This window comes from Sorex araneus, chromosome X, assembly GCF_027595985.1.
Source record: "Sorex araneus isolate mSorAra2 chromosome X, mSorAra2.pri, whole genome shotgun sequence".
NCBI lineage: Eukaryota > Metazoa > Chordata > Mammalia > Eulipotyphla > Soricidae > Sorex > Sorex araneus.
In genome coordinates this window covers 169,350,977-169,367,383 of record NC_073313.1, presented here as the reverse complement: position 1 = coordinate 169,367,383, position 16,407 = coordinate 169,350,977, and the positions used below count along the sequence as shown (strand labels likewise).

At 44.6% G+C, this 16,407-nt stretch overlaps 1 protein-coding gene across 1 annotated transcript; it reads left to right on the top strand.

The window, feature by feature from the left end:
- The first annotated feature begins 14,957 nt into the window (after positions 1 to 14,957).
- On the top strand, positions 14,958 to 16,277 carry LOC129399857 (igE-binding protein-like). Its single transcript, XM_055121234.1, is given in 1 exon segment — positions 14,958 to 16,277. A coding segment is annotated over 1 exon segment (1,320 nt).
- Positions 16,278 to 16,407: the final 130 nt, after the last annotated feature.

Below are 16,407 nucleotides of genomic sequence, written 5' to 3'. Positions count from 1 at the left end.
TTTTTATTTAAGATCCTAATTGTGGTGGAAAGGAGCACACCTGATAGCTGAGTAAGAACCATAGCTGTTTTTTCACTTCAGTAGTCCTTAATCATTCAATTTTATTTCCAGGCCAATAACTTAATGTGGGATCTCATTGGTTTAATTAGAAATGAATTTTACACACTTAGGAATTGTGATGATCACATCAAAATAAAATTCCATCAATCATAGGGATAAATGCTATCATGAGACATGATAAGCCCAAGTGTATGAAGTTACAGCTGCTGGTATACAAAGAATACATTGTAATGGTATGTCACTAAGCAATAGAAATTTCAAGGTACCATGGTATATGCAGTTTATCATTGACAAAATTTGCAATTATACCACATATAATGATACTTTCTATTTTTTCTATTATACATGTAGGCAAGAGGTGTAATCCTTCACTTGCTTTCCTTTCCTGTGAGACCAGGCATTATCCTAACGACTCTTTCTGCATTCCAACTTCCTTTGACTCCAGTCTTGTGTTTAAGCCCAAATGGTGGGATTATGTGTGAAGGGAGAAATCTATCATCTCAAAAAGAACTTCAAATTCTTGTAATTGTTACTGATGGAAAGCGTGATACAAATCCTGTACGCTGAATATAGGTATATAATCTACACTCTCACTGTCATTCTTTGCAAAAATTGTAGTAACATACTCCAGATTGATGAATTCAAAACATCTTAGAAGACAAGTCAACTTATTAATTTTGTCCAGTCATCTCTAGGCAAAACTCTACCAACTCTCTCTTGGTTAAAGAGATATTGTAAATGCCTTTTTTAAAAAACAAACAAAAACCAAAAAAAAAACAACAAAAAAAGAGATATTGTAAATGCCTTTTTGATCGTTGTACCACTAATCTGAGTAAACAATACCAGCACTAACCCACAATCACTCATAGGAAAGTTTTCCAAATTAACCTGGATTCCAAAGACCTATTTCAAGAGAGAAAGTGCCAACCTCAGAGTGTATGCTTCTCTCTTCTCTTTATTCATGGGGTACTTTTAAGTGATTAGGAAAAGAAACCAAGCTGTAAATGCACCATGTCAACCACAACAATGTGCCTTTTCATCTTTCAGCTGATCAAGACACAGGAAGGCAATAATTTAAGTACTTTTTATATAAATGTAAGTGCATATTTTCACAGTTTTGCCTCAAGACTTAAGCTCCTCCAGCTGATTATTAATTGCCAGGAAATGTCTACCCAGTCTATCAGAGTGCTTTAATTAGGCAAATGCATATATGGGGGCAGAAGACCATGAATTCACCTGGTCTAATGAAATCTGAAGAAGGCATAGTTATAGATTTCTTAGGGCATGTGCTAATAATACATATGAGCTTTGTGTAAAACACAAAAATAAAAAGAAATGGAGCACAGGCGGCGAGGCAGTTGAAGGAAGGAAGAAGGCCAAACTGGTTGCTCGATCGGTTTATTTCATGTCCATCTCCATTCTCCTCTGATTCTCCTCCTGCTTCTTTCTCCCCCATCCTACTTCATTCTCTCTCTCTCTGCCTCTCTCCCGGCTCTCGGTCTCTCTCTCGATCTGTGGATCTGGCCCCCGTGGATCTGGCCCCCGTGGATCTGGCCCCGTGGATCTGGCTCCGTGGATCTGGCTCCCATGGATCTGGCCCCCAACCCACTCTTACAGCCTAGTTAAATCTCCACCGCATGAGGGGGTTGGGCATACACATAGGTGTGGTCAGCAATAGGGTAAGGTTCTTTTCCCTCAGGGGATGCTTCTCCTAGGACTTAATTCTCTATCAGCAGGAGGATCCACCCAAGGGCGGAGTCCCATGAATGTGTTTCTCTTCTCCTCAGCCAGCAAACATATAAGAATTCATAATATTAATTATTTTGTATGGACACAATAAGAGATGCATTAAAGCTTATAGAATTGCTCTCCTGGGGCCATCTCAATCTCAGACTACAGTGCTCAGGCCAGATCAGTCTTTCCTATCCCTGGCAGGGTCCCAGTCTCATAACTACTATTGGATCATGACAGCATTTGTCTATGATCAAGCTCTTAACTTATAGTTAAGAATTAGGCACTTTGGCCAGGCCCATCTCGATGCCAGGGTAGCACATAACTCACTGCTTGCCCTGGATCCTTCCCGTCCCACGTCGGGGACCCTACTTTGGGGTGCTAGGAACTGAGGGCAACTGAGGCTTAAGTGGAGAAAGCAGATGCCCAGAAGGGAATAATATTCGAGGCCAATTAAGTCTTAAGTTATAAAAACATAATATTGTCTTCTTGTGTCTATACAAAAAAGACATAGCTTTAAAGTAAATTATTCAAAAGGCATAAAGAGGAGAGAAAGGCAATGTTATAATATTCAGTGTCCTAGGAAGTTCTGACCTTACCAATTAACAGAGTTTGATTAAGGGAAGAGCAGATAAACTGGTAGAAATGGTTACAGATAAACAAAGGAATGGGAGTGACTTGGAGCACTTTGATGGGTGTGACTGATAAACCTAAGCTCCTAGTGGCAAGGGGGAAAGGACAAACCAATGATATCCAACAAGCTTTAGCAACCAGACTAGTTCTTTTTTCTCTTTTTACCTATTTTCTCCCTTTTTGGACATCGATTATTCATTTTCTTAGTTTAAGTTCCCCTTCTCTTCAGAAAAGTCATTGGTATCTCATAACTATATTCCACTAGGCTGCATTAATTGGCATAACCTTGCTGTACTCTGTACTTGTCCCGACTTGTGGAACCGGATAACGGGGTACACAAAGAGATAAGGGGGCCCAAGAGTGATAGGGAGACAAACACACACACACACACACACACACACACACACACACACACACACACACACAGGTGAGCCAAAGCTGCTTTATTGTAACTCCACAGCGCTTATGTATGCTTAAGCTTCAATCTACTTGCGTCATGGCCTAAAGGCAAAAGTAAAAGCAATTAATGGCACCTGGGGCAATTAGGGGAGATAATAATAGATATCCAGAAGGCTGATCATTAAACTACAAGCCTACCCCAAGAATGTCAAGTCCTGTCTGTTCATTTCTGTCGGCTAACCATCTTGCTCTTGTAAAAATGTCCCGGTACTCTGGTTCTTGAAAAATGGCTTTCTCAACATGTTTATGCAAATGTTTGACTGTAAGTGTTTACGCAACTATATGCTTGAAGGCCTGCTCACCACATGTACTCATGCTGGTATATGCATAAGTACAATTCTTATCATATTTTTCTCTAATGACTTTGCTATAAGTATTTCTCCCCCATTGAGTCTATGGTTTTGCTTTTTATGTGCTTTACTCACCAACATGTCACCAAAATTATATTAAATATTTAGTACATAGTTAACTCTGAAAAAAAAGATTAAGTCAAATACCAAATGGAATATATCATGTTAAATGAAGTCAGAAGAACAAATACTAGATGACCTCACTTATCTATGGCATATAGAATAATAGGACAAGGAAGACCAAGGTATCTAAGGAAGATTAACTACATTACTCTTGTGTTGGGTCTTCTCCCAGCCTCTGTTCAGCATGTTCCCTCGTCCAGCAAGGGACCGCTGCTCAGAGTCCTAAAGACAGGCTGACCTTCCCTCCAGCTAAGGGGAGTGGCCCGGGGAAAAGAACAAACCTGGCTACTGCCTCCTCCAAGGAAAAAGAAATAAGCACACATGCATGGTGGGAGTCCTATAAAGCAGATCCACTTTATTGAGAGACATCAAGCCTTTATTATGTGGGGATCTAGCCCAGGACAGACCACAGGAATCTATTTAGCTTTCTTAAGACTCTTTTTACAGAAGCCCGCATTCTAGAATAACTTGATTTTCTGCCCCTGAGCAAGGAATTCAGATACAGGCACCCCGGTTCGCAAGAAGGGTGGTGGTCAGACCAGATAACCAGACCCATATCACAAGACCCAGGACTGCCCCCAGAACCGGGACATTCCTGAATATTGGCGTGAATACTGATCTCTAAAACCATAGGCTAAGGAGTGATGTCCTTTTAAATGGATTGGTTAAGAAAGTTTGCAATATTACAAATCTATTGGCTATGAAATGCGTGGGCTCTGCTGTAACGGCCGGGGAAGGCCTATATAAGATCTCCTTTGGAGAAGCTCGGGGTCTTTTGCCCAACCTGCTGGACCTGCGTGTCCGTGTAGGCGGCTGGACCCTGGCTAGCCAGTCTTACAATAAACCCTGCTTGCTATTTGCAGTCTCTGGAGTCTCTTTGTCGTTATAGGGAGATCTCGATCCGTGCCCTAACAATTATAGGTTGAGGAGGGTTGTGGGAGAGTGCAAGTGGTCACATACACAGGGGGATCAGAACAAACATGTTTTCTATAGATAGGGTCACAACTTCACCGCACATTTGTCAGAAATATTCTGTCCCCAGGTAACATCAAACTGTGATATACATTGCAACAGGTTTCCCTTCGAAGCAGACCAAAAGGTGTTTATCTCCCAACACTCTTGAGCCTAGAATACAGAAATAAGGACAGGGAAGGGAAGAGAGGTGGGAAAATATCCATATTATCCTTGAGCCTAGAATACAGAAATGAGCCTAGAATACAGGAAAGAAAATAGAGGTTCAGGGGAGTAAAAAGAGGCAGAGGGGAGGTAACAGAAGCAGGGATCAGAACATTAGGGTAGAGAGATTTATATATACATATATATATATATATGCTTTTATAATATGTATATGTGTAAAAAACTAAGGCTCGCCGAGGGGCGAGTACACTCGCGGGCTCTCCGGGCGGCTCTGTCTCACCGCCCTCGTTCGGTGCATTGGAACCGCAGTGTGTGGACTGGATCTGGACGGCCGGTGGTCAAGGAAAGGAGAAGGAAGAACGAGGACCAAACTGGTTGCTGATTATTCAATCTTCCACCTTATCTCCCTCACTCGCACTCCCAGCTCCATCCTCTCTCTGGATCAACTGCCGCCTCTTTCTCTCCTCTCTCTCCTACTTTATCTCTCCCACCTTGCCCTCTAGGCTACACCCAGCCAGGTAGCAAAATCAACATAAGAAAGCCCTTCCTGAGGGCTGGTAGGCAAAATACCTCTTAAGGTTTTTTTCTCCTCTCCCCATTCCAAACACTCATTAACATCTTAATACTAGTTATTTTTGTATGGACATAGCAAGAGATACATTGAGGCTTGCAAGGCAGCTCTCCTGGCAACATCTTGCCACAGGCTCAGACCACAGCACTCAGGCCAGATTAATCATTCCTCACCCTAGCAGGGTCCAAGTCTAGTATCACTGTTTGGATCATGACAGCATTTGTCCATGATCAAGCTCTTAACTTATAGTTAAGCATTAGGCACTTTGGCCAGGCCCATCTCGATGCCAGGGTAGCACACAACTCACCGCTTGCCCTGGGTCCTTCTTGTCCCACGTCGTCGGGACCCTGCTTTGGGGATGCTAGGAAGTTAGGGCAGCTGAGGCTTAGGTCAAGAGAACAGATGCCCTGGAGGAAAATATCATGTAGAGTCAAATGACTCCCAGGTTACAAAAGCATAACATTTGTTAAGTCTTCCTGTGTCCATACAAAAAGGATTTGCTATAAATAAACTATGCAAAGGACTCAAGGAGAAGAGAAAAACATTATTTACAAGTCAACAGAACACTAAGAAAAAAGCTACAAATAAACAAAGAGGAATAGGAGCACTGTAACAGGAGTAACCCAATAAACCTAAACTACCTGAGGCTATGTTATCCTATACATATGTATGTGTGCTTGTATTCATGTATTGTTCTAACACCAAGCTTACCACTAGTGTTATTGTATGCCTCTACTACAAAAACTTTGGAAATCATGATGCCTACTTAATAATTAAGTAATTTAGTTGCTTTATGAGATATCTAAAAAAAATGCTTTTGAAACTTCCCTCTCCAAACTATTTCTCTCTCTGGCACCACACGGTCCCTGAACACTATGGAGCATGGCCCCAGTGGTTCCTGAGCACCATGGTAAGTATACCTGGTAACTCTCTTAACCTCTGGGGTACAGCAGCCCTGCATTGAATGACCCAAGCACTGAACCATCAGTTGGCACAGCTAGAGCCAATATTTGTATGGAGTAGCCCTTAGAACCCTGAAAATTGCTTGGGAGTTCCTAGAAATAAATAAAATATTTAAAAAAAATCACTACGTTGAGTGAACTACAGTGCTTCCAAAACCACAGAAGCAGAAGGAGATATTTAATTTTTATTTTTAAATATGTTATGAATAAACCCTCAGTGAACAAACCCTCACTTAATTTACTATTTTTGCCAAGCTGGAAACAAAACCATTTTGGATTATATGCCCATAGGCTCTTTTTTTTTTAACTTTTTATTAAATCACCATGTGGAAAGTTACAAAGTTCCCAGGTTTATGTGTCAGTTATACAATATTCAAACACCCATCCCTTCACCAGTGCCCATATTCCACCACCAAAAACCCCAGTATACCCCCCGACCCCACCCCCTACCCCCTACTGTATAACTAATGAATTTCACTTCATTTCTTCTTTACCTTGATTACATTCCATAATTCAACACAAAACTCACTATAGTTGTTGGAGTTTCCACCCAAGAGAGACAGACCTACTACATTTGATAATTAGTTTTTCATTGCTGGAAATGAAGAGATATGTAGCCCCACTGCTACAAGTACATAACTCTCTCTCTCTCTCTTTTCTTTTATTTTTCCTTTTTCCTTTTCCCTTTTTTTTTTTCTTTTTCCCCCTCATCCCCCTTCCCGTCCCTCATAGTATGGTGTACGCCACGCCACGTCGGCCAGCGTGGGGCTTTTGCTTAATTCACAGTCCAGAGAGGTGGCTGCTACATTAAAAACCTTCAATATTTCAACAAAAACTTACTGTTATTATTTGGAGCTTTTCCCCCAAGTCAGACCTGTTCAAAAGGAACCGTTTCACATTGCTGAAAATTATAAATGTTAAGTCGCGCGGACGCAGCTGCGTCCGCACGGTTTTGGATTTCTGTATAAAGTCCAGGGAAAATTCTGCCAGAAATTACATAGCCCAGCTCACAGTCCCAGTGCATTGCTGTAAGAAGTCTCTGAATTCAAAGTCTTTAGGCGCAGAGGGTCCGATTCGCGCTCAGCGGCTCCGGATTTATCTGGGCCGAGGGCGTGCCGGTTACGCCCCCTTCCCATGAGTTCCTGGGAGCCCCAAAAGTAAAAACCGAATACCTCTGGGTTTGGAGTCTAGAAGATGGCGCCTGCCACGTGGGTGCTGCCAGCCCACTGCTTTCCGTGCAGGAAGACAGGGTGGGGAGGAAAAAAATCCACCCCCAGCAGTACAGACTTGTAGCCCAGTTCGCAGTCCCAGTGCATTGTTATCGGATGCTGCGCTGGATGCCCTAATGTGTTAGATCTCTGGAATCAAAGTCTTTAGGCACAGAGGGTCCCCCCATAGACTCTTGTATTTTCCATAATTCACTTCATAGAGGGTTCTATGGCCAGAGGTAGAGGCACTGAGGGCTTGGGGGGCAGTAATGAGGAGCAGATGCCCAGCAGGCCTAGGGCATCTCTGACACATGGGTGAGGAAGGAGGGAGGAAATGGAGCAGCAGGTCCTGGGCTGACATATTCAAGAGCCCGAGGAAGCGGGTAGCTTTGTAAATATTAATCATAAAAAACATTTCTGTAAATGTACAGCGTTTGCCCTTTTATCCACACTAATTCAATTCATAAATAAGGAGACATATCCACTTCGTGGTGTAATGTAAAGCTCTTGCTAATAGATGAGAGGAAGAGGAGGTAAGAGCAAACAGATGGGGCCACCAAGGAGAAATAATATTTGGCTCAACACTGGTCCAAAGTAAGGGCACTGAATTATCAATTATCATGAACAGAACAAGTGCTCGCCTCTCTGTGGTTATAACCTTTAAGAAAGACTAAGTTCAAAGCGACAGTAGATGAACCGTTTCCCCAAGAAAGTGGAAACTGGTTTCATTAGTTCTATATAAGAAAATAAAAGGAAAAGCCAATAACTCACAATTAGTGGTTATTTTCCTTAATTAAAATGATACATATTATTTAGAAGAAAAAGTAGCAAAAATCAAGACAGGATAGTAAATGGCTTGGTATAATTTTGGGTGCAATCACAAAAGAAACACGTCATCAAAGAGTAAGGCACTGAGGGCTGGAGAAGGTGGCAGGCAGAGCAGCTGCAGCTCTTCAGCGCTCTAAACAGTGAGGCCAAGGGGTCATAAAATTTCTGTGTGAGTGACTGTAAGTGCCCTTTAAATATTTTCCCTCAAAAAGAGTGGCTTTAAGTGAAACCAAGCTGGCATCTGCGGTGGAGTGCCAGTCCAGAGTGGGACACCTGAAATGGCAGGTGCGTCCATGAGGACTCTGACGCTGATGGAGCTGCTGCAGCTCTCTGTGCTCTGAGGGGTGGGCTGCAGGTGTTGCAGCAGAAAAGTTTTCTGTACGAATGAATAGTTCGCAGACAACAGCCCTGGAGTTGAGGGGGCATCCTGAATTCCCACCATGGGGTCCGGCTTGAGATGCCACTGCAACTTTCACTGCTGACAGGGCATCCTGGCCACTCCCACATCAGCTCTTGCTGCCAGAGCCACCCATAGTGTATTATGGAGGAAAATCTCCCTGAGTGCCAGCTGGCTGGAGATTGGACCTGAAGAAGGGGGTGAATGACCACTGGTCAGCTTCTGGTGGACTGCTGATGGCAGACCACCCTGAGTGTCCAAAACACATATGGTAGTTGTCCTATCCCTAATTCTGGTCCCTGTCAGAGCCGCTGCTGCCATCACTGCTGGCCTAAAGGGTGCTGCACTGCTGGCAGGGCAAGAGCACCAGCAGCCTAATGGTGTCCTCTGGCATCCTGATGCTCCCAAATTGCTTCTATGCCTTTGGCTGGCCGCCAGCAACTCAATATCAAGTTTCCAGAGAAATTAAACTGTCAAAATTAGGTACACTAGAGCCATGCCCATAAACCATCTCTGGTTCGACCATGAGTCTTTTTTTTTTTCTTTTTTGCGTCACACGCTGCATTGCACAGGGGTTACTCCTGGCTCATGCACTCAGGAATTACTCCTGACAGTGCTCGGGGAACCATATGGGATGCCAGGGATTGAACCCAGGTCGACTGCATGCAAGGCAAATGCTATACCCGCTGTGCTTTCACTCCAGTCCCATAAATGAGTCTTCTTGGACCTGTGTGTAATCACAAAAAAGAAAAGTGGTGCTTGCTGCTGCTGCTGGACACCAGTGTGCGTTTCGTAGCACTTAGCCACCTCCCTGCCTCCCCAAATCCCCAGTGCCCCCCAGTAGAGACACAGAGAGACAGGGAGACAAGGAGGCTGGGGACCACAGTCTGATGGTGAAAATGGCCTGTTTAATGCAGAGTTGCTAGCATACTTATAGAACACCTGAAGGGGCGTTGAGGTAAGCACAGGTATGATAGTCATTTACATAGATAATCATTTGGCAGATGAAATTCTTTTAGGGAGATCAACTCAAAGAGACACACTGTCTCCCAGGGGCAACTGCATTGCTTTTATGTTTCCCTCTAATCGTATAAGTTATCAATACTAGCAGTTATTTGGATAAACACAGTAAGAGACAAAGATCCCAGCACTTAGTTCTCTGGGCTGAGAGCAAACAAGGCTTTAAACACTTGGTTCTGGGCTCTGAGTGCAAGCAAGGCCTTTACCGTAAATCCCAGACTAAGTTCTCAGGACAGTTCAGCAAGTCCTTCCCCAGGGGGGTCCTGTCTCTAAAGTTGTAACAGTTTGCATAAAAACCATGCATTTATGCTTTCTAGAATGTCCCATTTCGCTGCTGGGTAGTTTTGCCATTCGCCCCAAGTCTATCCCAGTCCCACAGTGGGACCTCCCTTTTGGGATGTCAGGAACTACAGAAACTGAAGCCTGAGCCAAGTAGTTATGATTAAGTAATTATTCCCAGGAGAGATATATTTCAGAGTCAATAAATGGGACTATCTCAAACTAAGAAGCTTCTGCACCTCAAAAGAAACTGTGACCAAAATACAAAGACAATCTACAGAATGGGAAAGGATATTTACGCAGTACCCATCTGATAAAGGTTGATATATAGGATATACAATGCACTGGTTGAAATCCACAAGAAGAAAACTGCCAACCCGATCAAAAAATGGGGTGAGGAAATGAACAGAAACTTTCTCAAAGAAGAAATCCAAATGGCTGAGAGGCACATGAGAAAATGTTCAACATCACTAATCATTAGGGAGATGCAGATCAAAATAACAATGAGATATCATCTCACACCACAGAGACTGGCCCACATCCCAAAAAACAAAAGCAACCTGTGTTGGCATGGATGTGGGGAGAAAGGGACTCTCCTTCACTGCTAGTGGGAATGCCGACTGGTTCAGCCCTTTAGGAAAACAATATGGACAATTCTCAAAAAATTAGAAATTGAGCTTCCATTTGACCCAGAAATACCACTCCTGGGAATATAACCCGGAGAGGCAAAAAGGTATAGTAGAGATGGCATCTATATTTCTATGTTCATTGCAGCACTGTTTGCAATAGCCACAATCTGGAAAAAAACGGAGTGCCCGGTTTTTTAAACAGATGACTGGTTAAAGAAACTCTGGTACATCTACACAACGGAATACTATGTAGCTGCCAGAAAACATGAAGCCATGAAATTTGCATATAAGTGGATCAACATGGAGAGTGTCATGTTGAGTGAAATGAAATGAGTCAGAAAGAAAGAGACAGACATACAAAGATTGCACTCATATGTGGAATATAAAGTAGCTGATAGGTACAAGCTTGCAATGATGCAATTTCTGGCAGATATTTCTCTGTACTTAGTTACTAAAATACTAAAATACAGAAATCCAAATCTGTACAGCTGCTAGTGCGGCCGCTTGACCTCATTTCTCTTCATTCTCAGCAATGGAAAACAAATTATCAAATGCTTCCTTTTCAGCAGGTCCAACTTAAGGGGGGGAGAAACTGCAAATAATAATAGTGAGGTTTTTTTGTTGAAATATTGAATGTAATCAAAGTAAAGTGAAATTTATCAGTTACACAGGTGGGGGCCTGGGAAAGTGGGGAGGTGGGGGGGAGGTATACTGTGATTCTCGTGGTGGAATATGTGCACTGGTGAATGGATGGGTGTTCAAGCATTGTATAACTGAGACTTAAACCTGAAAGCTTTGTAACTTTCCACATGGTGATTCAATAAAAGAATAAATTAAAAAAATAAAAAATAAAAGAATATACTAAAAAAATAAAACTATTCAAAACAAAACAAAACAAAAACTCCCAAATATTAGGACCATAGCAGTAATGGTCTTTCTGTGTTTAACCAAAGAATACTGCTCTATGGTAACATATAAAAAGGCTACAGGGGAGACAGAAAAGCAAATACAAATATACAGCACTTCAAATACAAAGCAGTATCAATACAGGTTCAGAATTACCAGAAAGTTTTGTTTTATAAGCAATTGAGATTAACATGGGGGACTGTTACAATGCGAGGTAAAATACAAGGGAAAGATTAAAAATAAACTTTAAGTTAGGGATGCTAGCAAGGGCAGTATAAATTCCTCTAAGAGGAGGAAAAGGAGACAATACACTGATAAAGCCTAAAGCACTTAGGGTTAATCCAACACAAAGGGGAGGTTGAAGATAGACTTTGGCTAAATTAAGGATGTTAGCAAGGGCATAGTAAGCTTCTCTGGGAGGAGGAAAGGGGCAATTCACTGATAAAGACTAAAGCACTTAGGGTTGATATCCAACAGACCTGTGTATGGATGAATAATCTGAGGTACACTAATGGGGGTGTTAGCCCAGTGGCCCCCAAATATTGCCCCAGCAGTGACTTTCCCCTACAACCCACTTTTGCAGTCTTTGAGTCACAATTTGTGGTCTTTATAGCCCATGTTACAATCTATTTCCCCCTTTGATCTGTGACCTATTGTCTCAATTTTATAATCTTTTTCTCAGTAGATCATTATCCACTGACCAAAATATCCAATGGAGTCTAAAAGCATTTCTCAAATATTCCATGAATCTTTTATTTTTCAACTAGAAGCATTGTATCACACTTGTATCACTTGTCATCCTGTTGTTCATCAATTTGCTCAAGCAGGCACCAGTAACATCTCCATTCATCCCTGCCGCATGCTAGTGTAGCCCAATGACCTCTGCTCGCTCCAGGAGCACAAAGAGCCTCAAACCATTCATTTCGGGTCTTGATGAAGAAGTCTGACCATCTTGTAGGTGAGTGGCCACACAGTCTTTTGATGTCCCGTGGAATCCAATCGGTAACAGCTCTAGTCCAGCAATTGTCTCTAAATCGCATTACATGTCCAGCCTGTCTGATTTTCGACACCTTGGCAAACAAGATAGCATCCCTGAATCTTGATCATCGATTGAGGTCGGAACTCCAGATTCCTTCTCTCACTTGAGTGAAATGTGATATTCCAAGCATAGCTCTTTTGATTCCTCTTTGGAATACCTGAACAGCATTCTCATCCTGTTTTCATAGGGCCCTGGTCTCTGAGACGTATGTTAGTGCAGGGAGAATGGTGGAGTCGAAAAGATGTGCCCAGAGCTGGAGGTTCTATTAAGGTTCTTGAAGGCGTTCCATGCTGCTCTCTTCCTCCTGCACAGTTCAGGTGCCAGGTTGTTTGTCATATTGAGTTCTCGACTTAGATACACATAACTGCTGCAATCGGTGATGTTCATTCCATTGAGAGCAAATGGAACATCAGGAACTAGTCTATTTCTCATGAACATTGTCTTCATAACTTCAGCTGCAGTTCGACCTTTTCAACTCACCATCGAAGTCGGCCAGCATTCCTGCCACTTAGCTAATATTTGGTGTTATTAGAACAATGCCATCAGCGAAGCGGAGGTGATGTAGTTGCTGATTGTCTGTCTTCACTCCCATACCTTCCCATTCTAGTTTTTGCATGATGTTCTCGAGGGTGGCACTGAAGTGTTTCGGTGGAATGGTGTTGCCCTGCTGAACCCCTCTCTTTACATCGATGATCACTTCTTTGTAGAATGGTGAGATCCTGGTGGTGAATACAGCTCCTAGAGGATCTTGATGTACTGAGTTTGAATGCCCTGTTTGGCTAGAGTTTTGATGACTGCTTCAGTCTGAACAGAATCAAAGGCCTTCTTTAAATCAATGAATGTTAGACAGAGTGGTACCTTGAACTCTTGCAAAACCTCAATGAGCTTGGTCACTGTGTAAATATGGTCGATCATGCTGAATCCTTTTTGGAACCCAGCTTGTTCGCATGGCTGTCCCTTTTCTAGTGTTCTGCCAATTTTGTTCAGGATGACTCCAGTGAATAACTTGTAGACGACGGACAACGGGCAGATAGGGAGATAGTTACCAATGTCGTGGATGTCTCCTTTCTTGTAAAACAGGATGATCCTGCTGGTTTTCCACTGAGACAGAATCTTCAATTCAGACAGGTAGCATGTGAAGTACTGAGCTAGTGTATTGAAAAGTACTGGTGGTAGATTCTTCAGGTGTTTAGGTCTGACCTTGTCTGGACCAAGTGCTGTACCCTTCTTTATTAACAAAATGACATGTCAGATTTCAGAAGGGAGAACACTGGGAACGACATATCCATTGTACAGAATTTTATATGTGGGCAGGTGGACGTGGCTATCAAAGAGACCCTAGTATAACTCACAGATAACCTTTTCCATTGCCCTCTGGAAGATGTGATAGCACCATCAGGACATTGGAGGGCAGTCGTCTTGGTCTTATAGTTGGTGAAGGACAGGCAAGTTGTTGCCAATATTTTTCCCGGCTTCTGCCACATCAGCCAACACTGCTGCTCTTCTTTATTGCTTCACTGCACAGCATTGTGAGCTTGGACATTAGCTTGTGATTGCCTGAGGTGTAGGGAGCCAGAGCACATTGCGCATGTGCGCATGCGCATGATCGCGCATGCGCAACAACCACATTGCGCATGCGCGACAAACACATTGCGCATGCGCAACAACCGCATTGCGCATGCGCAACAACCGCATTGAGCATGCGTGGCGAGAGCCAATAGAGCGCCACCTCATATGGGGTGATTGGCGAGAGACAATAGAATGAGCGCCACCCTATGGGGTGATTGGCGAGAGCCAATAGAATGAGCGCCACCCTATGGGGTGATGGGCGAGAGCCAATAGAAGATGAGCACCACCTTAGAGGCGGGACAACCAGGCTATATAAGGACTGCCATTACCCGGGTTGTTGTTCTTTCTCCTCATGAAGTTAATGGAATAAAATTGCTGCAGAAGGATCCTCAACCCGTGTCGTCTCACTCTTTGCTGGCGAAGGGAAATCGCGACGCGGGCCACGAACAACTGGTGCCGAAACCCGGGAATTTCATCTTGCACCGCGAGGAAGAACCCCTCCTTTTGGAGGGAGGATTCAGAACTGCAGGACGATTGCTCGGAGAGGCGTGCTGCGGACCACTACCCAGCGTTGGTAAGAAAAGAATGCCCGTTTCCTGGTGGTGGGGAGCACTCTTTGTCCTCCTTATTTGGATTTGCCTTCTCTTTTGCTCTTGTGTCTTTACTATGGGCACTGAGGCGGCTTGGAAGATGGTTCAAAATTGTTTGGAGGATGAGGCATGCTCCATAGTGGTCAGGGAAGGCCGGCAGGTGTTGGGAAAGGTCCAAGACAGTTTGTCAGAAACCGAGCAATCAGGAGGGCTGGGCGTGCGTATGAAAATACCCAGCAATAAGGAAAAAGGACTGCCCGGTGGGGGCAAGAAGTTAGAAATAAATAAGGAAAAAGGACTGCCCGGTGGGGGCAAGAAACTAGAAGTAAATAAGGAAAAAGGACTGCCCGGTGGGGGCAAGAAACTAGAAGGGAAAGGGGAAATAAATGAAACAAATGACCCTCCCGCTGCTTGTGCACCTCGATCCGCCTCGGACGAGGCCGGGGACTTGTACCCCAAGCATGACATGGCTGCAATCAGCTTAGACCTTAGACATAGACCTAGACATAGCCCCTCGGAGGATTCCTCCCTTAGTTCCGAAGAGGAGGATTTATTACAGCAAAAAGCGGCCCGTTATGAAGCAACTAGGTACCATCCTCTGAAGTCTCGGGCTCGCGGTGAGAGGGGCTCGACACGCCCCTCGCCTTCCGCTCCTCCCCCTCCACCCTATCATGATCCTCCCTTGGACAAGGCACGTCCATCTCGTACTTCCCTGTTTCCTGATAATCTGTGCAGGCAGATGCGATTAGCTTTCCCCGTCTTTGAGGGGGATGGGGACGAGCGCGTTTACGCCCATGTGGAGTTTGCTCAGATTAAGGAGCTAGCGGAGGCGGTCAGGAAATACGGAACAAATGCCAACTACACCATTTCCCTGCTTGACAGGCTAGCACGGGATCGAATGACCCCCAGGGATTGGCAGGACGTGGCCAAAGCCACGCTACCCAATAACGGGAAATTTTTAGAGTGGAAGGCCCTCTGGTATGATGCAGCTCAGGATCAGGCTCGCCTTAACCGCAACGCCCGCGATGCCGCGCAGCACGAGTGGACCAGTGATATGCTTACTGGCTAGGGCGTCCATGCAGAGGATCAGATTAACTTACCCTGGGGGGTATATCCCCAGATATCCTTGCTTGCCATAAAAGCCTGGAAAGGCCTTTCCGTAAAAGGTGAGACAAGTAACCAACTCACAAAGGTCATTCAGGGGCCTCAGGAACCCTTCTCTGATTTTGTTGCACGCATGACGGAGGTGGCGAGTCGCATTTTTGGTGACTCGGACGCAGCGACCCCCCTTATCGAGCAGCTCATTTTTGAACAAGCGACTCAGGAATGCAGGAATGCCATAGCCCCGAGGAAGGCTAAGGGCTTGCAGGATTGGCTCAAAGTCTGCCGCGAGCTCGGGGGCCCCCTCTCCAACGCTGGCCTAGCGGCCGCCATTCTCTCCTCACAGCGGCAGCGAGGCACGGATCCCTCCTGGGACCGCACCTGTTTTAATTGTGGGAAACGAGGACACGTTAAGCGTGACTGCAGGGCGCCGCGGGCGAACCCCTCTCTGTGTCAGCGCTGCAAAAAGGGCAATCACCCCGCCGACTGTTGTCGGTCCGTCCGTGACAATATGGGGCGGCTCCTCCCACCTCTAATCTCGGAGGAGCCAAAAAACGAGAGGCGAGGCCCACGGTCTCAGGGCCTGAACAAGTATGGGACCAGGTTCTTTCGGGAGGCTCAGGAACAGCAACCCAGTGTAGAGTCACCCAACTGGACCTCCGTGCCACCTCCTCCCTCACCATAACCCCTGATTCAGGAGTCCAGCCTGTTCCGGTGGCACCCGTGCAAGAAGCCCCTCCTGGATGCATTGGCCTTTTAGTGGGAAGGACAACCCTCGCGAAGCTGGGTCTTATAGTTTACCCAGGTACACTAGA